General features: G+C 44.1%; 1 protein-coding gene across 1 annotated transcript in view; it reads left to right on the top strand.

Moving 5' to 3' along the window:
- LRGUK (leucine rich repeats and guanylate kinase domain containing) overlaps positions 1-23,350 on the top strand; it is an 83,081-nt gene that overhangs the window by 23,777 nt on the left and 35,954 nt on the right. Inside the window, exons 10-11 of the mRNA XM_050936846.1 lie at positions 1,696-1,802; positions 15,108-15,227. Coding sequence (XP_050792803.1) covers positions 1,696-1,802; positions 15,108-15,227 — 227 coding nt within the window. The remainder of the gene's footprint in view (positions 1-1,695; positions 1,803-15,107; positions 15,228-23,350) is intronic.

The following is a 23,350-nucleotide window of genomic DNA, read 5'->3' as shown; positions in this document are numbered from 1 at the left end:
GGCACGACCGGGTGTACGGCCAGCGCTGCAAACAGGGAGTTGCAGCGCTGGTAATGCCCTGCAGGTGTGTACACATCCTAAGTTGCAGCGCTGTAACCCCCTCACCAGCGCTGCAACTTTGTAGTGTAGACAAGGCCAGAAATAGTGATCTTTGATTCTTTCCTTTATACCTCTGTAACTAGCTAAGTGATAAGAATACACCTGAATTCTTAAAATATAGGCCTTTGCAGATAGGCCTGAATATCTATATCCTAACAGTGGTAAATGCAAGTTGTTTTCATAAATATTTATGTGGAGATAAAAAATTGCTTTATGTGAAGGGAAAAAAATTCCCCACACTCCAGCCAATAGGTATCAGTTCAGTTCAGTTTTGCTTTTAAGACCCTGACATCTGACGATATATTTGTTGTATTGTCAAAAGCAACTCTAGTTTACCAATATACAGTTCTCACATAAAGACTATATTCCTTAATGAAAAAGTAGATTCTAACCGTCAGAGCCGTCCCTAGTTAGTTGTTTAGATTCATTAGTTAATATTTGTGAAGTGTTTTGATGTAATCACCATGTTACTGCTATTATTTTCTTAAGATATCTCATACTGCAAAGTGAACTGTGTGAAAGCTATAAAATACTAGTAATTCTTTTAGCTGTTTTTATTAGTTAGGATGTGATTTTAAAAGAGCCTTCTGCAAGAAATAACCAGAGAGACTACTTAGTAACCTGGCACTGTGTAGAATGTTTCACTTCTAGGACTCCTTTTATACTTACAGGGGAGTTGTATTTAGAAATACACGATTACTAGGGACTAGAATGCATGGGCCAAACCCATATTAGAATTATAAGGATTAACAATTTGCTAGCCTAGGTTGGAGTCTTGGTCAGAACACTTCCTTTACAAATGGTCCTTAGCTTGTTCACTCCAGCCCCTGTCACCCGTATTAGAACTCTTTTCAAATATGATTCCCCAGCAAGTGTAGACAGGGCCCAGATCACTGATTTAAATCTGCCTGGGATGGAGTAGCCAAAAGGGCTACCATCTGATAGCTGTGGTTTGGTGGCCTGTATGAAATGAGTTGGTGGTTCTTAATCTATTTTCTAATGGGCTGCTGTCTACATAAAAAAAAATCCACTGATCAGTAACATGCTTGGAAGTTTGAGCAGAATGAACCAAGAATAGAATGGACTTGGAGACTGATCTCCCCTCTCCCTCCTAGATCAAAGCTGAAGTACCTTTTCAGGACCATTGTGGAGGAAGCTTGCATTGATGGTACCCCTGATTTCACTTTTCTGGGGAATAAATGAAGAAATTCTATCTCTGTGACTTTCAATCTGGCATTTTTCACCAGCACTAAGAACAGAAAAAGTTATGAAATTATGAATTATGAAAATAGACAAAATGAGGGTGTACTTTATGAGCTGACCCCCTTCCCTTAGCCTTATCCCTCCAGCCAAGAAAAGGTAGAATAAATTAAGAGAAGTGGTGAGTTAGTTTTGGATGCTTTCCACCTATTTCTTGAGCTGAGTTTAAATTTCCCAAAAAGCTTTATATAGTCAAGCAATCGTAGATAAGCCAGGTATAACGATTTCCCCTTGTAAATACGAAGCCATCATTATTCAGACTACTTTATTCAGGGTATTGCAGGTAAGAAGAATGACAATACTTTTCCCTTCCTATGCCTCTAACTTTGGAAACAGGTTGCTGCTGTGAACAAGTATGATCCTCCTCCAGAAGTAGTTGCTGCTAAAGATCACATGACCCATGTTATGTACAGCATGATTCAGCCACAGAGGATCTTTGACAGGTAATCTTATCTTCAGTTCACATCTAGTCCTGTAGGTGGCACTCAGGTAAAGCAGAATATGTTGTTATATTTAGTGGGACATTTCTCTGTCCCTCTTCCACCTTTAAATCAGCCTAACAAAGAGTAGGCATTCCGCAGTCTGCTGTTGTCAACCTGGAAATTAGGCATATCCTGCTTGGTTGAATCGATTATGAAATGAAGTTAGTTGCTCACCTTGAAGCTCTGAGACAGATTGCCCACAGCTCTGTTTCTTTTAAACAATCTGTTGAAGCAGATGGCCATTTGCACCATAAATGAAAGATGCGAAAACTCTATCAATACCCAGTGGCAATTTAAAAATCTCTAGAGGAAGAAGAGAGCTCTAAAATTTATCTTCTTTTTACTCTATTTACTTCTTCCCTTCAAACTGTTGGCATCTCATTGTGAGTGAAATAGCTTTATTTTGCAACTCAGAGCACAATTTACATACCCAGAGCCAAATTTTCAAGCTTGCATTTATGGAATTCTGTCCAGTTCTGCATTTGGAAGGGAAAGGATTTGACTACTGGTTAAAGCGCAGAACTGGGAGTCAGTTCTCAGTCCTATTCCCTGCATTGCTGCTGTCTTGCTGTGCGACCTCTCTCTACTTCATTTTCCATCTCTAAAATGAGACTATTACTGATCTACCTCCCAGGGATGTTGGGCTTAATTCATGAATATTTGTAAAGTGCTTTGAAATACTCATGAACAGTGCTGTAGATCTGCACAGTATTATTATTAAGGTCAAGATTTAGGCACTCATTATCACTTAAGTTCCCAAAAGCCTACTGTAGCACCTAAGCACCAATCTGGGCACCTAAACACATAACTGGGCACTCTGACTTAGGTCCATACTTTAGTAATCCTGAAACCTACATTTTTAGAGGACGCTCATTGTGATTCCTGCAGTTAGAATGGCTTCCTCTCTATGGCCCTGATCCTGAAAGTTGCTGAGCATTGTCTCCATGGCTCTGATTGCTCTCAAGGGGCCCAGCTGCCTGCAAAAGGCAGTTAGCATCCTGCAGGATCAGGCTGTAATTGACTATTTCTTGAATAGCACAGTTGCTTTGCCAGAAGGCATTCAAGCTTGGCATCCCTTACAACACAGACATGGGCCAAGTTCAGGTATTTATGGGTGTATGTATGTGAGTTCAGTGCTGGAGATATGCATGTCTGTAAACCTCTGTATTCAGTCAGATGTACCGTATAAACAAACAGGTAAACATATGGTCTGGCACTTAAGGTAGCAACCAATAATGTTAATTAAGCTTTGAGTGCCTGCCAGTGCTCAGCTGGAAAACACATACTGCACTCATTAGTGAAATCTTCCTAATGATGATTTTTTCTAATTTTCTGAATTAGAAAATGCTCCTTGTAGCCACATTTTTATAGTTCATTTGCAATAATCTCCTTAGATTACATGCAGGACATTTTTATTTACTGTATTATTAATAATTCCATTAAAAAACTATGGTAAAGAACTGTAAAGTTGAATAGTTGTACACTCAGCAATCAGGAAATGTCAACATTAACATTGTGCAATGCCCTTTCTGCGTAGGCAATTCAATACTGTCTTTAATTATAGAACATTCTGCTATTTAAATAATACAATATAATATGTGATTTTTTCCTACAACTTTAGATACACATGAAGGCTAAGTCACAGTCTATAGTACATGGAGAAAAGAAATTTTGTCATAGTAGGCTTTTCAGTCTAGCAAACAAAGGTATGAGTTCAGCATAAAGGCTGGAAGTTGAAGCTAGAGAAATTAAGTTTAGAAATAAGGCACCATTTTTTTTTTTTTACAGCGAGGGTAATTAACCATCAGAACAACTTAACAAAGGTTTTCCATTACTGGAAATTTTAAAATCAAGATTGGATGTTTTTCCAAAGATATGTTCTGTCTCAACCACAGCTATTGGACTTGAAGTCCTATGGTCTGTGTTATACAGGAGATCAGACTAAATGATCACAGTGGTACCTTTGGACCTTAAAATACATTAATCTTTGAGAACTGTGTATTACTTTGAATGCTAAAGCCCACAAGTTGCAAAATACACAGTGAATGAGTCAAGGGCATCATACCTTACAAAATACACCTTACAAGGTTGTGAGGGGAAAATTTTATGATGATGTAATTACAAACTGTATTATAATGTGGTGTTCTTGTTCTTCTGATAAAATAGTAAATGTGGGGGCTTTAAGGATGTTTTCCTGTGATCTAGCAACAGGAATGTATTTAAAGAAATTAGAGTTCTAAGTAAAAAAAAAACAAGAAGTCTTGTGGCACCTTAAAGACTAACAAATTTATTAGAGCATAAGCTTTCATGGGCTATGACCCACTTATTCAGATGTGTGGAGTGAAAATTACAGTAGGCAGACATAAATATACAACACGAGAAAAGATGGGAGTTGCCTTACCAAATAATTCCATCAGGGTGAATGTGTCCTGTTCCCAACAGTTGACAAAAAAGTGTGAATGTAAACAGTGCAAAAATTACTTTTTGTAGTGCTAAAAATGCCAATTCCATCAGGGTGGATGGCCCATACTCAACAGTTGATGGGAGATTATGTCTTGTAATGACTCAGCTGTTCCCAGTCTTTATTCAGGCCTAATTTGGTGGTGTCAAGTTTGCAAATGAATTCCCGCTCTTCAGTTTCTCGTTGAAGGCCGTTTTTGAAAATTTTTGGATGAAGAATGGCCACTTTTAAGTCTGAAATTGGGTGTCCAGGGAGGTTAAAATGTTCTCCCACTGATTTTTGAATGTTATAATTCTTGATGTCTGCTTTGTGTCCATTTATTCTTTTGCATAGAGACTGTCCAGTCTGGCCAATGTCCATGGCAGACAGGCATTGCTGGCAAATGATGGCATATATGACATTAATGGATGTGCAAGTGAACGAGCCTCTTATGGTGTGGCTGATATGGTTAGGTCCTGTGATGGTGTCACTTGAGTAGATATGTGGACAGAGATGGCACAAGGGTTTTTTGCAAGGGATGGTTCCTGGTGTTTCTGTTATGTGGTGTGTGGTTGCGGGTGAGTATTTGCCTCAGGTTGAGGGGCTGTCTGTAAGCGCGGACTGGTCTGCCTCCCAAGGTCTGTGAGAGCAAGGGATTGTCTTCCAGGATAGGTTGTAGTTCCTTGATGGTGTTCTGGAGAGGCTGTAGGTGATGGCCAGTGGCATTCTGTTACTTTCTTTGTTGGACCTGTTCTGTAGTAGGTGACTTCTGGGTAACCGTCTGGCTCTGTCAATCTGTTTCTTCACTTCCCCAGGTGGGTATTGTAGTTTTAAGAATGCTTAAAAGAGATCCTGAAGGTGTCTGTCCCTGTCTGAGGGATTGGAGCAAATGCGGTTGTATCTTAGGGCTTGGCTGTAAACGATGGATCGTGTGGTGTGTTCTGGATGAAAGCTAGAGGCATGTAGGTAAGTATAGCTGTCAGTAGGTTTCTGGTATAAGGTGGTGTTTATGTGTCCATCCCTTATTTGCATGGTAGTGTCCAGGAAATGGATCTCTTGTGTGGACTGGTCCAGGCTGAGGTTGATGGTGGGGTGGAAATTGTTGAAGTCCTGGTGGAATTCTTCAAGGGCCTCCTTCCCGTCGGTCCAGATGGTGAAGATCTCATCAATGTAGCGCAAGTAGAGAAGGGGCACTTGGGTACGAGAGATGAGGAAACATTGATCTAAATCTGCCATAAAAATGTTGGCATACTGTGGGGCCATGCTTGTACCCATAGCAGTGTCGCTGACTTGAAGGTATAAATCGTCCCCAAATCTGAAATGATTGTGTCTGAGGATAAAGTCACAAAGTTCTGTCACCAGGTGAGCCGTGACATCACTGGGGATACTACTCCTGATGGCTTGTAGTCCATCTTTGTGTGGAATGTTGGCGTAGAGAGCTTCTACATCCATAGTGGCTAGGATGGTGTTTTCTGAAAGATCACCGATGGATTGTAGTTTCCTGAGGAAGTCTGTGGTGTCTCAAAGATAGCTGGGAGTACTTGTGGTGTAGGGTCTGAGAAGAGAGTCATCAAGTAATTATATATTGTATAGATACACAATATGACACTACTTTATAAAAGAGATGACAATAGAGAGAAATCCGCATTTTACCAGGTTGTATCAGGTACTTGTGTATTGTATGTATTTTTAAGGGATATATTAGAAATATATTGAAGAAACGGATTTTATCTTCACATGCTGAGTTGACATCATTAGTCACATGTGATATGGCCTTGAGAGGGTAATGAGAACACCTGTACTGTGTGTAGATAAATTCTGCAATCACCAGTTATTAAACATGTTTCACGGAATTCCAGTCTTTAAAATGGTCCCTTTTTAATAATTCACTCACTGATTGTAATAGTGATTGCTGTCACTGGCATCTGTTGGGCTTGTTCTGTGTTGGTCCCTTCCTCGCAGCAAATGGCAGAAAAGGGGAAGGCAACATGAAAACATGGAAGGAAGGGGGAGTTTCTTGACTTGAACTAAATGCATCAGAGTAGCAACTTTTTGCTGTAGAAAATACAGGGAGAATATTTTGCATATTGTTATTACATTGACATTTTTAATGTGTCTGTGTAATTTGTAAAGATTATTTTTGTGGCAGTTGTGTTAATGTATCTATAATCAGGATAAAAGCTATCTCCCTAAGGGTGCTGCCCTTCGGGTACTCGTGCGCCCTGCGCCTTTGATCGGAGATTTTTGGTGGCAGTGTCCATTTGGCCCTACACATCCTCGTGCCCTGCACTGAGGCAATATAGAGCTGTGTGGGCAAGCCATCCTCAGTTCCTTCTCAACCACCTTCAGTCTGAGACTGAGTCTCTAGCATGTCTCCTTCTACTAATACTTTAGCATAGTTAGTTATAGTTGTAAATAGTTTATATTTGTAGATGGCTTCCCTTTGCGTTGTTTTCCCCGTTTAGTGGGGTCACTTTGGACTCTTTATTTCTGGGGTATGCCTGGATCCCCAGTCTTTAAACATTGTCTTTCTTGTCAGGAGTCTATCCTGCTTAGTGATGGACACTCTTGGTATGTCAAGTGTTTGGGGTATACTTATATTCCCTTGAAATGTAATATCTGTACTTCGTTTCAAAGAAGATCTCATTAGAAGAGGGAGATCAAATTCAGGCTTCTTGTGATAGAGCAAGCCTTAAAACCAGCTGTGGATCAAAGCTTTGAGAACCCCCCTGTATGTACTGCCCTGTCTACCTCTGGATTCCAGTCTCCTGGAGCTTCAAGGAGTGAGACTGCTAGTACCCCATCTACTAACAGATCCAGGTCACCAAGGGCTTTTAGGGATAAGATTCCTGCTACCCCAGTTGCCTCAGGATCTTGGTCACCGAAGGACGTAAAGGAGAAGTTGGTGACTACCTCAGCCATTTCAGGATCCCTGTCACCAAAAACCTCCGTGAAGGTGTCTGCATCTTTGCCTATAGTTCCAAGACCCTAATGCTGCAAGTTGGTGGAAACTGATAAGAAAAGCAGGAGTGCTAAATCTCTGGGAAAGAGGCCTTGGTCGCTGAAGACTGCCAGCCCCAAAAGGAGCACTGATGAGGCTCCAAATGCTTCTGGTACTGTTAAGATGTCTGAGGCTGCTTCTAAGGCTCATGCTGCTACTAAAAAAAACTGGACCCAAAGACCTCCCTTGCTTCCCGTTGTCACAACCACACTAGCAAGAAATCAGCATTACTTGACCCTTCAGTACCTATGGTACTTATGCCCTGGACTGCAACATCTGAATATGTTACTTGGGTGTGCTCATTCCTCAAGCCAGATACTTACCTCATACTGAGACCAACCTCTTATGTTCTTTGGTGTTGTAGGAGTTCAGATACTTAAGAGATCTGTTTCTAATGAGTTGAAATATCCACTGCTTACTAGTATCGTACACCTTTTGATACAGAGATCATCTGGGTCACCTGCTACCCACATATCATTGAGATCTTCTGGTTCTCCAACTTCGATCATTCATGGAGATCAGTTATCACCTCCTTTAGAGAATGTGCATGAGGACTCTGACTCGGATACTCAGTTTTCAGTTCAAGGGTCTTTGAAGAGTATTTATTCACCTCTGCATACTGAAAGAAGGGAGGATAAACATCCACCACTTTCAACCAGTTCAGATGACCAATAGTAGCTATCTCTGCCTATGCCCTATGACTCTCTCTAGCAATCTTACTGGGACCCATGGTTCCTATACTGCCAACAGTTTCTAAGGGCACCCAGTACAAACCACAGGGAACATAGGAAATTCCATTTTCCTCTGTCTTTGCTCCCTCCTCATCAAACAGACTTGGTACAAGAGACCTTTCAGGAGCAGGAGGCAAGGGCTGATGAAGAGGTGAAACCTCATCCAAATATCTCTTCTTCATCCCCTGATGAGGCTATAATGCCCCCTCCACCTTCATGGCAGATTATTTTTGTCATTTCCAGGACCTGATGAAGTGAGTTGGGGACGTGCTTCAAATTCCTTTTGAGGAAGTTCAGGACTCCCATCGTAAACTCCTAGATAGTTTGTAAACCTCAACCTTGTTGCAAGTGGCTTTTCCAATTAATAAGGCTCTCTTTGAGCCAGCCACACTGATCTGGTAAACTCCTGCCATGACACCACCTACATGCCAACAAAAAGTATTATCTTCTTTCCAAGGGTTTGGAATTTTTTTTATACAATCCACACCAAATTCCTTAGTTGCAGATGCAGTGAATGGACATGAAAGGCAGCACAACACGAGTGCTGCTCCAAATAATAAGGACCTGTGGCATCTTGTTCTTTCTGTTCACAAGAGCTATTCCTCTGTGACATTAATGAATCACCAAGCACTCATGTCCAAATAAGGCTTTTGAATTATAAATTTAACACCTTTATTGAACATAAACCAAAAGAGCACATGAACAATTCAAAGCCATCATACAGGAAGGTCAACTTTTAGCAAAAACATCCTTGCAGACTTGCTTGAATGCGGCTGATACCACAGTCCGGTCCATTTCCACCACCATCATGATGAGATGAGTGTTTTGGCTTCAGCTGTTGAGCTTCCTTACAGAAGTGCAGGCTATTGGTGAGAACCTTCCTTTTGATGGCCATAAATGGTTTTTGGAGTCTACAGATGACACTCTTCATACCTCGAAGCACTACGCTTAGATCCCGCGGGATATATATACTTGCAAATAAAAGAAAGTTTAGCAGGTCTCAGATGGCACAGAGATCTCACCCAGGTTATTATTTAACCTTCCCTAGACCACCCAAGCCACTGGCCAATGTATATGCAGCTACTATCACAGCTGACTCATCCCAGCCCTCCATGTAGTCTAGGCACCAATTTTGATGGCTTGATCCACAGTCTGAACCACCCTCTCAACAGAGCCTTGTTGCTCCATCATCCCAACTTCCTTCCCCTCTTTGGACATGGTCAATCCCAATTTCAACCTGCTTGGGAGAGCATAACAGCTGACAAATGGGTTTTGGAGGCCATCTGAACAACTATGTAAAACATCAGAAATTCAGGATGGTGACTCCCCAGATTACAAAGTTTTATTTGCAAATCTTTACCTTCAAGACACCTACTTTTACATTGTAATTCATCCCTCTCAGAAGAGGTTTCTTTGTTTCATAGTCAATCACAACCACTACTATGTGCTGCCTGTCAGCCTCTCCTCTGCCCCAAAGATATTCCCAAAGGTTATGTCGGTCATATCTGCCCATCTTTGTCATCTAGGGATAATCATCTTCCCTTATCTCAATGATTGGGTACTCAGAGGTCATTCTCATCATGAGGTCCTATAGGCATTGCAAACCACAAGGTCCACAGCTTAGGCCTCCAACTCACTCCTGAAAAGTGTGTTTTGACCACAGTTCAACAGATAGCCATAACAGGCAAAATTTACCTTCCTGGGGACAACTTCATGAACCTAAAAAAACTCTTGCTGCAAGAATTCAGATAAGTCCTCAAACCGTGGCAAGAAATTGTCTTCAGCTGTTGGTCATATGGAAGCATGTATCTTTGTAACCCAACATGCCAAATTATATCTCTGAAATTTCCAGGGATGGCTCAGGACAGTTTACATACCAAACAAACACAGTCTCAAAAGAAAGGTCTTTGTTCCTGGGCAAGTTTTGGCAAGCTTAATTGGTGGAATACCCTTCCAAGAGATCTTTGAGAGTTCCTTTCTTTCAGGCTCCTCCGACTGTTGTTATAACATCAGGCATATCCCTCTTGGATTGGGGAGCTCCTTTTGGACCAGGGCAAATGGTCTACCTAAGAGGGTCTTCTGCACATAAACATTCTGGAACTAAGAGCAATCAGGAGGGCTTGCTCCCACATCCTCCCCTTGATCAGAGCCAAATCCATCAAGATCATGACAGACAACATGACCTGTCTGTTTTACATCAATTGTCAGGATGGGACATGTTCCCCATCATTCTGTGCTGAATTGATGAAATTCTTGAATTGGCACATAGCCAACCAGATAATCATCATCTCAGCAGCTTATCTTCTGAGCATTCAGAACACCACCACTGACAACCTCAGAAGATGCTTCATTATCCCAGATTTGGACCTTAGCGTCCAAAATATGGGGGTTAGCATGAAAACCTCCAAGCTTAGTTACCAGCTTGGACCTGGTACTTGCTGCCACCACCCAAAAAATTAGAGTGTTTTGGGGCACTCTGGTCCCCCTGAAAAACCTTCCCTGGGGACCCCAAGACCCAAATCCCTTGAGTCTCACAACAAAGGGAAATAATCCTTTTTCCCTTCCCCCCTCCAGGTGCTCCTGGAGAGATACACAGACACAAGCTCTGTGAATCCAAACAGAGTGACTCCCCCTCTCCGTTCCCAGTCCTGGAAACAAAAGCACTTTCCTCTTCACCCAGAGGGAATGCAAAATCAGGCTAGCAAATCCAACACACACAGATCTCCCCCTGATTTCTTCCTCCCACCAATTCCCTGGTGAGTACAGACTCAATTTCCCTGAAATTTCCCAGTAAAGAAAACTTTAACAGGTTTTAAAAAGAAAGCTTTATATAAAAAGGAAAGAAAAATACATACAAATGGTCTCTCTGTATTAAGGTGACAAAATACAGGGTTAATTTCTTAAAAGAAGTATGGATAAACAGCCTTATTCAAAAAGAATACAAATCAAAGCACTCCAGCACTTATATTCATGCAAATACCAAAGAAAAGAAACCATATAACTTACTATCTGATCTCTTTGTCCTTACACTTAGAAACAGAAGATTAGAAAGCAGAAACTACTTCTCCAAAGCTCAGAGAAAACAGGCAGACAGACAAAGACCTCAGACACAAAATTCCCTCCACTCAAAGTTGAAAAAATCCGGTTTCCTGATTGGTCCTCTGGTCAGGTGCTTCAGGTGAAAGAGACATTAACCCTTAGCTATCTGTTTATGACAGGGACATGTTCCCCATCACTCTGTGCTGAATTGATGAAATTCTTGAATTGGCACATAGCCAACCAGATAGTCATCATCTCAGCAGCTTATCTTCTGAGCATTCAGAACACCACCGCTGACAACCTCAGAAGATGCTTCTCCGAGAGTTACAAATGGGAGTTGGATTCTTAAGCCCTCCACAACATATTTCTAACCTAAAGATGTCTAAAAGTCAATCTTTGTGCCACTGCAGCCAATGGAAAATGCAACAGATTCTGTTTGAGAGGGGGACTTGATCCCCAATCACCAGGAGAGGCCTTCCTCATCTCATGGGTGAAGTGTCTCCTTTATGCATACCGACCAATGCCATTGCTCTTGAAAATCCTCAGCAAGATCAAGGAAGACAAGTCCAAAGTCATTCTGATTGCACTAACTGGCCAAGACAAGTCTGGTATCCTTACCTTATCCAACTTACCTGTCACCCACCTTGGTGGCTTCTGACCAGTCCCTGCGAGATGTCTCATGATATCAGTTGGACAATTCACCCCAACCTGGATGTTCTGCAGCTCCAAGCATGGCTCCTTAATGGTTTTGTGGGTAAGCGTCGTCTTGTTCATCAGATGTGCAACAGGTATTGGTAAACGGCAGGAAGGCGTCTACGGGATGCATTTACCTTAAAAAATGAAAGAGAGAATCTTTTTAATGTACCCATCAAGTTTCTCCTGCCTGCTCTTCTCTTTCCAATGTCCTAGACTACCTATTGGAATTGAAAAGATCAGGGCTTTCTATGACCTCTGTCAAAATTAACTTGGAAGATATAACTGCCTTTCATTCATCCATAGAAGGTTTTTCAGTTTTCAGTTATCTTATGTCAAGATTTCTAAGAGGTCTAATGAATCTTTTCCCCTTACTCCAATCTAGGACTTGAACTTGCCCTTAATTGCCTCATTAGACTACCGTGCACCATGAGTGGTGGCTATCACTTCTGCCTAGAGTGTCAGGGAACTGGGGACCTTAATGGCAGACCCTCCAGGTACAATGAAAAGGTCTTATTACAACAGTTCCTAGGTTTTTACCTAAAATACATTCTGAATTTCAACAGATCCAAGGGATCCACAATCTCCATGCAAAGACTTTCAGGGTGGATTTCTGGGTGTATTATTGCTTGTTATGACTTGGCTGACATTCAACCTCCCCCTAGAGTGGGGAGCATTCTACAGGGTCACAGTCTATACAGTGGCTTTACTCAAAGATGTTCCAAATGTCCCAAAGAAGCTGAAATCTGCAGAGCTGGAACATGAATCTCTGTACAGACTTTCTCTAACCTTTATGTTCTGGTTCATGCCGTTAGACAAGTGCTGCAGTTCGCAGTGCAGTTCTCTCTTCAGTACTGGAGTCTGCTCTGAAGCTCCCTCCTCTGTAAGGGGATACAGCTCAGGAGTCACCATAAGGACACTGCTTAAAGAAGAAGGAGAAGGTTACTCACCTTGTGCAATAACTGGAGTTCTTTGAGATGTGTGTCTCTATGGATGCTCCAGTACCTGCCCTCCTTCCCCTCAGCTTCGGAGTCTCCCTTGTGGGACTTTGCAATGAGGAAGGAACTGAAGGCTGTTCACTGTGCAGCCTTACGTAGCCTCGGTGAAGGGCATGAGGATGTGTAGGGTACGTGTGTGGGCCAAATGGGCTCTGCTACCAAAAAGATACAGGGCGCATGTGTACCTGAAGTGGAGCACCCATATGGACACACGTCTTGAAGAACTCCAGTTACTGCACGAGGTGAGTAGCCTCTTCTTCTACTGAGGGGTTCTACTGGCGTCCTACCCCAAGGGTATAAGGGTAGTCTAGAGCAGTGTTTCTCAACGTTTTTAATACCAGGGATTGGCTTGCTGCCTTCTTAAACTGTGTCAGGGAGATCTCGGGAACTGGTGCTAATCCACAGATCGGTCGCTGAGAAACACTGGCCTAGAGAATAGGGCACTAGGCTAGGACGCAAGTGACCTTGGTTCAGTTGTCAGTTTAGCCACAGAATCCCTCTGTGACCTTGGACAAGTCACTTAAATCTAATCTGTGTCTCTGTTTCTCATCTGTAAAGTGAGGATAGTATTCCCTACTTCACAGGAATGGTGTGATGAAGAAATTCATTAATGCTTTGGAGGCACAAAGAGAGTATGGTATTATATCAGTACCTATACAGATAGAACTGTTTTGCTGGTGTGAACTGTTGCAGGAGAGAAGCCATTACTCTGAATTATCTAATTTTTTCCCTTCACTTATGCTTAACAGCTAACATTATTTCAGATAGATTAATCATCTACTTCGGTTGCTGTTTCCATTATACACTCTGTTTGCAGGGATTTATACTCAGCTATTTTAAATCACATTAGTCTGAAGTTTGGAACCTAGATGTGATTTGTTTTCTTTAAAAGAAAATATAACTGGGTCAAGCCGTTTATTAGTTTCAAAAAAAGGTGGGATTTTTAAAAATTATTTCAGCTGGTGTTTGTCACATCAAATGACGTAATCTTAACATCTCTGGTAAGATTTTCAAAAACAAAATGTCTAAATTTACACTCCATATGTAGGCACCTAATAAGAGGTCTCACTTTCAAAAGTGCAGAGCATCTACAAAAGCCCACTGACTTTAAAGGGAGCTGCTGAATGCTCAGCACTTCTGAAAATCAAGCCACTTAATACGGATTTAGGCTAAAATATTGTAAAAATGGGCACCTAAAGTTAGGCCTTGGTGTTTCTGCAAACACTTTGCATCCTATCCTGCAGAGTGCTTTGGTCAGTGGGAATTAAGGGTGCTTAGTGCTACACAGGATTGGGCCCATAATCCTTAGTGTCCTTCATCCCATTTGTAGAGCACTTTACAAACTATCACCTTGATCCTGCAAACCCTTCAAGTCAATGAGATCATAGTACTTCCGTGAGAGTTAAAAAGGTTTGCAGAATCGATCCTAAATATGGTCAAGGCTCAGTTATCCCATCATTGAAATATTGCCATGTCTGAGGTGGAGCTGGGCAACTCTTTAATAGTCCACAGCAACTGTAACTGCAGAGGGAATTTCAGAAAAGACAGTAAATCTAAGTACATTTTGAGTAGGATACACCAGGTTTAACATCCTTCTTTTTGCAAAAAATGCTATGGGATTTTTTAATGAAATATTTTGTGTTGTTTTCATGTTTAAATCATGCATAAATGCACACACTTGATTTTCCATTGATTTCTTTGTCTATGCAGTGAATGACATGAATATTATAGATTCATAGATATTAAGGCCAGAAGGGACCATCATGATCATCTAGTCTGATATCCTACATGTTGCAGGCCACAGAACCTCACTCACCCACTCCTGTAATAGATCCCTAACCTCTGGCTGATTTACTGAAGTTCTCAAATCATGATTTAAAGACTTCAAGTGACAGAAAATCCACCATTTACACTAGTTTAAACCGGCAAGTGAGCCATGCCAAAGAGGAAGATGAAAAACTTCCAGGGTCTATGTCAATCTGATCTGGGGAAAAATTCCTACCCAACTCCAAATATGGCAGTCAGTTAGACCCTGAGCATGTGGGCAAGACCCATCAACCAGACACCTGGAAAAGAATTCTCTGTAGTATCTCAGAGCCCTCCCCATCTAGCGTCCCATCACTGGCCATTGGAGATATTTGTTGCTAGCAGTCGCAGATCAACTACATGTCATTGAAGGTAGTCTAATCATGCCATCCCCTCTGCAAATTTATCAAGCTCAGGCTTGAAGCCAGTTTGGTTCCCCCGACAACTGCATAGATTAGATTAGATCGCTGATGATATGCTGTTCCCAAAGACCTATATGATGCTAGGTCTCCATTGTAGGAAGTGTAATAGTGCCTTGTTTGTTTTTTCTCCTTGCAGCACTTTGCCTAGTCTTGATGCTCCCTACCCCATGTTAATATTAGTTGGACCCGTGGCCTGTGGAAAGCGGGAACTTTGTCACAGAATCTGCAGACAGTTCAACAATTTCTTCAGATACAGGTAAATTTACTCCCTCAGTTTAAGAGATAATGGATTGTGGTCAAGGCTCAAATTGTTGCCTTTTTTTTTAAAGTTAAATGTTACAGAACACTGTTAAATGGTCATTGCAAGTAGGGGCGGCTCTAGACAGGACCGGCGCTAGGGTTTCTCGCGCCCTAGGCGCATGGCCATTTCGCCGCCCCCCACGCTGATCCCGCGGCTCCGGTGGAGCTGCCGCAGTCATTCCTGCGGAGGGTCCGTTGGTCCGTGGCTCCGGTGGAGCTCCCACAGGCATGCCTGCAGGTGGTCCACTGGAGCCGCGCGAGCAGCCGACCGTCCGCCCGCAGGCATGACTGCGGCAGCTCCACCGGAGCCGCGGACCAACGGACCCTCTGCAGGCATGACTGCGGCAGGTCAACCGGAGCCGCCTGCCGCCCCCCCCCAGCAAAATGCCGCCCCCCAAATATCTTGGCGCCCTAGGCGATTGCCTAGGCTGCCTAAATGGTAGCGCCGGCCCTGGCTCTAGACATTTCGCCACCCCAAGCATGGCGGCGTGCCGTGGTGGGCACTCTGCTGGTCGCTGGCAGGGTGGCAGGCAGGCTGACTTCGGCGGCATGCCTGCGGAGGGTCTGCTGGTCTCGCGGCTCCACCGAAGCCGCAGGACCAGCGGACTCTCCACAGGCATGCCTGCGGGAGTGCCACCGGAGCCGCGGGACCAGCGGACCCTCCGCAGGCATGAGCTGAAGGCAGCCTGCCTGCCGCCCTCCCAGTGACCAGCTGAGGGCCCCCCGTGGTGTGCCACCCGAAGCACGTGCTTGGAGCGCTGGTGCCTGGAGCCGCCCCGATTGCAAAGCGTTCTGTCTCGTACTTGATCTGGGCCTGGGGTCAGCAACCTATGGCCCGCATGCCAAAGATGGCATGCGAGCCAATTTTTAATGGCACGCAACTGTCTGCTGGGACTCTGCGTGCCATTAAAACTCCTGCCCGGCGCGGCAAGCCGCGGGGTCCGTGATCCCGGGTTGGAGCACCGGGCGGAATGCAGCAAGCCGCCGGCCCCTCTCCCGCCTTCTCCCCTCCCCTGGAGCCCTGCCACCGCACACGCAGAGCTCTGGGGGCCAGGGCTGCTCGCTCCCGTGGGGCAGCGTTTGGCTCCGTGGGGATGAAAAGACGCTCCTCGCTCCGGAGCCCTGCTGCCGCGCGCACAGCGCTCTGAGGGGCGGGGCTGTGCGCGCCTGCGGGGTAGTGTATCTGGCTCTGCTTGGTGCCTCAAGGTAAGGGGTCCGGGACTGGGGGGAGTGGATAAGGGGTGGGAGCAGTCAGGAGACAGGGAGCAGGGTGCGTTGGATAGGGGGTGGGATCCCGAAGGGGGTGGTGGCTAGGGGCTGGGGTCTCTGAGGAAGGGAAGTCAGGGAGCAAGGTGAGGGTGGATGGGTGCATGGGAGTTCTGGGGTCTGTTAGGGGACAGGGAGTGGACAGGGACCAAGGAGGGTCCTGGGGGGGCAGTTAGGGTGGAGGGTCTCTGGAGGGGGTAGTCAGGGGGCAAGGACCTGGGGGGTTGGATGAGTTGGAAGTTCGGGATGGGGGGGCTGTCAGGAGACAGGGTTGTGGAGAGGGGTTGCGGCAGGCAGGGGGAAGGGGGAGGGGTGTATGGGTCGGGAGTTCTGGGGGTCCTGTCAGGGGGCGGGGAGCGGTTGGATGGGGCATGGGAGTCCCAGGAGTCTGCCTGGGGGTGAAGGTGTGGATAAGGGTTGGGGCAGTCAGGGGACAGGTAGGGGGTAAGGTCCTAGGGGGGCAGTCAGGGGACAAGGAGCAGGGAGGCTTAGATAGGGGATGGGGTCCTGGGGGGCAGTTAGGGGCAGGGGTCCCAGGAGGGGATAGTCAGGGGACAAGGAGCGAGGGGGTTGGAGGTTCTGAGGTGGGCAGTTACCCAGCCCTCTGCCCTGAGTCTTGACCCCTCCCCCCACATTCACCCCCAGCCCTCTCCCTGAGCCCCGCACCCCCATCCCCATACACACCCCAGGCCCCTGCCCTTGGCCCTGTACCTCCCTCATGCATACCCAGACCTCTGCTTGACTTCTTCACACCCCCCCATGACCCCAGCCCTGACTCTGGCATCCCCACACATCCCCATCCCTCCCCGCCCTGATACCTGCACCCCCCCATGTCACCAGACCCCCCACACCCGATGTACCCCCCACATCCCCACCTTCACCCTGAGCACCAAATGGGAGCTCCTGCACTCCCCCCCCCATTCCCACCTACACCTCCTCACAGCACATGGGAGCTGCCCAGGTAAGTGCCCCCACACCTAAGCCTTCTGCCCCCTCCCTCATTCTAGCTCCTGGCCAGACCCTGCACCCCTAGCTCTGCGCTCAGTGCGCTCCCACCTCAGCTCAGTGCAGAGAGAGGAAAAGACTGGGCCAGAACCAGGGAGAAGGTAGGTACCCACTGTATGTGAGCAGGGCTGGGACCCAGCCCGGCAGCAGGGTGAGCGAGTCCAGCAGCCGGAATCCCGGCTGACAGGAGCTGGCAGATGGAACCCCTGAGCAGCAGTGAGCTGAGCCGCTCAGTCCACTGCTGGTCTGGGGTCCCAGCAGCCCCCACCCCTTATCCACTCCCCCCAGTCCCGGACCCCTTACCTTGAGGCTCCAAGCAGAGCCAGATACACTACCCTGCAGGAGCACACAGCCCCGCCCCTCAGAGTGCTGCATGCATGGCGGCAGGGCTCCGGGTGAGCGAGGAGCGTCTTTTCATCCCTGCAGAGCCAAACGCTGACCCACGGGAGCGAGCAGCCCCGGTCCCCAGAGCTCTGCGCGCGCAGCGGCAGGGCTCCAGGGGAGGGGAGAAGGCAGGAGAGGGGCCGGCAGCTTGCTGCATTTGGCCCAGTGCTCTAGCCCGGGACCACGGACCCTGTGGCTTGCCGCTCCGGGCAGGAGTTTTAATGGCACGCGGAGTCCCAGCAGGCAGTCGCGTGCCATTAAAAATTGGCTCGCGTGCCATCTTTGGCACGCATGCCATAGGTTGCCAACCCCTGATATAATATTTACTTATTTTTTAATATGGTGTATAAATTATCAAGATTCCTTTAAAGGTGAACTGAAAAGCAAAATCAGCACCTTTTTACTGCTCCTTTTATCTGTCTGTCCATCCATCAATTCATCTGAACTTAGTCTTTAGTTCATATTATTATGACCAGTGTCACAGTTCAACTGCACCTGTATTTCCCCCTAAGTTCAGCAAGGGCACCTTTTCTTGGCTTCCAGCTCCCCAGCTATTGCCTTTCTGGATGGAAACCTGTGGACCAGGGTATTCCCAGGCTGCATAGTTCCCTGCCTTCCCCCTGTATTTCCCAGCACAGACAGGTTGCTCAAGGACACCTGCTTGCTTTCTCTTCAGAGACAACAGAGTAATTGTCAACAGATATAAGTTACCATGCAGCACTTCCTAGGCAAGCCTACTTTAGTCTTAAGGTACAAAGCATTACAGAGAAAATGTACTAAAACAATAAAAGAACTTACATGCATCCCAAAAGTTTGCCAGAATAACCGCAACCCTAACATGGATTCTGGAGGACCCAGTCCTTCAATCGCTACCCTGAGGATTGGGACCCGCCGAGGACCAGGGGTTCTGTCCATTTACTTAATCAGGAAGAAGGCCATGAGCCAATTTAAGACCAGCCTATTTATCCAAAAATTATTTCCTCGTCTGTCAGTCCCTGGAGAATCCAGTTGGAAATATTGTATGTATACTTTGCCAGGGGAGTGGCTTCTCTGGAGATGTTACAACCTGAGTGAATTTGCCTAATCACCCCCCGCTCGTCTCCTATTTACCTTTCCCATGGAAATACGTACAATTCCATGATAACACATACACAATTGCATTTTTAATACAATGAACTCCAAAGATGTTAAAACTAATTCTGTAAGGTTTAACTTAATTCAGTAAAGTTCATTCAGGATATTGAAAGAAATTGTCAGTCTGCAACAGCCCACTACAGAAGTGTTAGGGTGCATCTATATGGGACACGTACATATTGCATCCAGAAGTTAATAGGATGCCAGTGTAATTACTGAACTATCACAATATGATTTCTAGTATCAGAGGGGTAGCCGTGTTAGTCTGGATCTGCAAAAGCAGCAAAGAATCCTGTGGCACCTTATAGACCAACAGACGTTTTGGAGCATGAGCTTTCATGGGTGAATACCCACTTCATCTGAAGAAGTGGGTATTCACCCACGAAAGCTCATGCTCCAAAACGTCTGTTGGTCTATAAGATGCCACAGGATTCTTTGCTGCTTTAATATGATTTCTGTGACTAATGCCGACAAAGTCCGATTCCTCCATTCTTCACCAGCTGTAGAGTCTAAATTTCAAGGTAGTTGAACCAGCATAATATATTTTTTGTAGCTAATTCTGGCAAAGCAAATGGGCATCCTTCATTCTTCACCAGCTGTAACTTCTACATTTCAAAGGTAGTTCTATATAGTACACATTACAGTAATCTATGTAGCCATGTGTTACTGGTGCTCTTATCATCTCTCCAATTCTCTCTTGTCTGTTTGCTACACTCGCTTGTTGCATTTTGCCTTATTTTAAACCATAAGTTGCTCAGGGCAATGACTATGTATGCATCTATATACATTACTATGTATATGTACAGTACCTAACACAATGGTGTCTCTAGTCACTAATGTAATATGTCATAGGAATAGAGCCCTAAGTGCATATACAATAGCTGACAATGTAGAAGCAGAATTAGTTCTTTGGATGCCCAGCACCATAGAACCCTAGATTGACTATCAGTGATGTTATATAATAGACACCTCCTTCAACTCAAGTCGTGTAATATGAAGATCTGCTAGATTAACTCACATGACTAGCAAGTCCAAAGGACTTTTTGACAGAAATGCTGTGATGGTTACAAGATTGGAAAAATCAAATGTGATGCACAAGTGCTTTGAGAGACCAGCTTGGAAATTATAACTAATTGAAAACTGGCCCGAATTTTCCAGCACTGTTTTCCAAAAGCATTGTGTTTTATATGTATTATTCCTCTAAAGTTTTTAGTATGAGAAAAAAGGAGAGAGAGAATTTTAACAGAGCAGAACATTGCAACTACAAAGCAAAGTTGTGTTTTAATTATTCAGTGGAGATTTCAGCAATTTTATGGCTTACTGTTTTAAATTTCACTCATTAAAAATGTATTTCATGTAAGATATCCCGGCAGTTCAAATGTGAACATGGCCTTGCAATTAAAAAAGTTATAATGGGTAAAAGTCTTTCAAAAAAATAAATAAAATGAAATCGGACACTGAGACCATCTGGTTTGTGCTCAGGAATGACCTTTAAAGCTGGATACGTTTCTAATATCTTTGAGAAAATCAAGCCTTTGAAGTTAAAGTTTTATAGGGTCCATGTGCATCACACTGTTCTCATTTGCCATAGTTCACTGATAAAATAGTGGCACACGCTAGTGCTGCTACAGTTAAGGATCTGTCAGCATCTGCATTATAAACTTAATTCCTTAATGGTTTATAACTCAGTTGTATTAAAGAAAAGAGTTTATTCCACGTTAAATCTAAGATCTCAGTACAGGGGAAAAAAAGAATACCCCTCCCCCAACTTAGATATTTATTTATTCGGGGATATATTAATAGGAGGGTTGTATATAAAACACAGGAAGTAATTGTCCTGCTCTGCTCAGCATTGATGAGGACTCAACTGGAATACTGTGTTAAGTTTTAGGCATTACACTTTAAGAAAGATGTGGACAAATCGGAGAAAGTCCAGAGAAAAGCAACAAAAATTATGAAAAGTTTAGAAAACCTGACTCACGAGAAAAAGTTAAAAAAAAAACCTCTGCATGTTTAGTCTTGAGAAAAGAAAACTGAAGAGGGACCTGATAACAGTTTTAAAATATTTTAAAGGCAGTGATAAAGAGGACAGGGATCAATTGTTCTCTGTGTCCACTGAATGTAGGACAAGAAGTATTGGGCTTAATATTCAGAAAGGGAGGTTTAGGTTAGATATTAGGAAAACTTTCCAAATATAAGTTAAGTAAGGAATAAGTTACCTAGGAAGGTTGTAGAATCCCCATCATTGGAGGTTTTTAAGTACAGGTTAGACAAACATCTCAGGGACGGTCAAGGTCCTGCATCAGGGGATGGATTGGTTCAATGTTTCTCAACCCATGGGTCGTGACCCAAAAGCAGGTCGCAAGAATGTAGGAAAGGGTCATGGCTGTCCGGAGCCCTGCCATGGGGAGCCCAGAGCCTTGCCACCCGGGGCTGAAGTCGCAGAGGTCACATCAAATCACGGAAGCCGTGACCTCTGTGACCCATTTGTAGCCTTATCAATTAGACAATCGAATGCAAAGTGGGAAGAGTTATGGGAAATAAATGTTCCATGAGAACTTCCAGTGAAGAGTGTGCATTTTAATCACAAAGTGAGTCTTTAGTCAGTGAAATGGATACATTTTTAAACAGTTCTGTTGCAACTGCAAGTACAAGTGACAGTAGGAATTCATCACAACCTGAGAAGAAAAATGATCGTAGGTATGACCCTGTTTACTTAAAGTTTGGGTTTTCATTATTGAGGACTGAAATGGTGAACACAGGCCACAGAATGTCATCTGCTGTGAACTGTTAGCAGATGAAAGTTAAAACCATCAAAGTTACATAGGCATTTCTGGACAAAGCACTCTATCTATAAAGACAAGCCTCTTGATTTTTTTAAACAAAAAAGGAAAGATTTGGAAATGTCACAAAAAACACTTGAATGTATATCTACTATCTGGGAGCAAGCATTGCATGCTTCTTATCTTTTGCACACTGCATTGTGAAATGTAAAAAAGCTACCACGGTCGCTGAGAAGTTAATTTTACCTTCTGCTATTGATATGTGCACTGAATTATTGCATGAGTCAGCTCCAAAAAAATTAAAAACAATCCCTCTCCAGTGATACAATACAGGGAAGAATCTGCGATATCTCAGAAGACCTCAAACTGCAAACAACCGATGGTCTTTCAGTAAGCGACTGTTTACAGACTGATACAGATGTAACAAATCACACTATCTTGCTGGTTTCTGTGAGGCACGTGTGGGAAAGTGATTTTCAAGAATCATAGAATCGTAGGACAGGAAAGGACCTCGAGAGTCCAGTCCCCTGCACTCATGGCAGGACTAAGTATTATCTAGACCATCCCTGACAGGTATTTGTCTAACCTGCTCTTAAAAATTCCCAATAACGGAGATTCCACAACCTCCCTAGGCAATTTGTTCCAGGGCTTAACCACCCTGACAGTTAAGAACTTTTTCCTAATGTCCAACCTAAACCATCTTACTGCAGTTTAAGCACATTGCTTCTTGTCCTATCCCCAGAGATTAAGGAGAACAATTTTTCTCCTTCCTCCTTGAAACAACCTTCTATGTACTTGAAAAACTGTTATCATGTCCCCTCTCAGTCTACTCTTCTCTAGACCAGGGGTTCTCAAACTGGGGGTCAGGACCCCTCAGGGGGTTGCGAGGTTATTACATGGGGAGTCGTGAGCTGTCAACCTCCACCCCAAATCCCACTTGCCTCCAGCATTTATAATGATGTTAAATATATTTAAAGGTGTGTTTAATTTATTGTGGGGGTTTTCAAGTACATAGAAGGTTGTTTCAAGGAGGAAGGAGCAAAATTGTTCTCCTTAAATCTCTGGGGATAGGACAATGTGCTTAAAATGTTTGGAGTGCTGGTGCACGACCTTCAGATTATATTGACTACAATTACACCAAACTTTGATAAACTCATTAAAGAGCAGCAAGCTCAGGCTTCTCAACCAGGGCCCTGTGGATTAATCTGTTCCTGTTGATGTTGATTTTTGCCTTTAACTTTGACTGTTGATCTTCTTTAACTTATTACTATTGTTATTGTTATTGTTGTTATTTATTATTATTACATGTAGTAGGTAATAAGTATTCTGAGGCCAAAATACTTGTGTGTTTTCTACAAGCTATTTAGTAGGTCGGGATTGGCCACCAATGTTTACAAATGGATCCTGGTCCAAAAAAGGTTGAAAACCATTAGACTAGATGACCTCTCAAGGTCTCGTCCAGCCCTAGATTTCTGTGATCAAATGAATAAAATTACAGGGAAACAAG

The sequence above is a fragment of the Gopherus flavomarginatus genome, chromosome 1 (genome assembly GCF_025201925.1).
Source record: "Gopherus flavomarginatus isolate rGopFla2 chromosome 1, rGopFla2.mat.asm, whole genome shotgun sequence".
In the NCBI taxonomy this organism is placed as follows: domain Eukaryota; kingdom Metazoa; phylum Chordata; order Testudines; family Testudinidae; genus Gopherus; species Gopherus flavomarginatus.
This window is presented reverse-complemented; position numbering and strand designations above follow the sequence as displayed.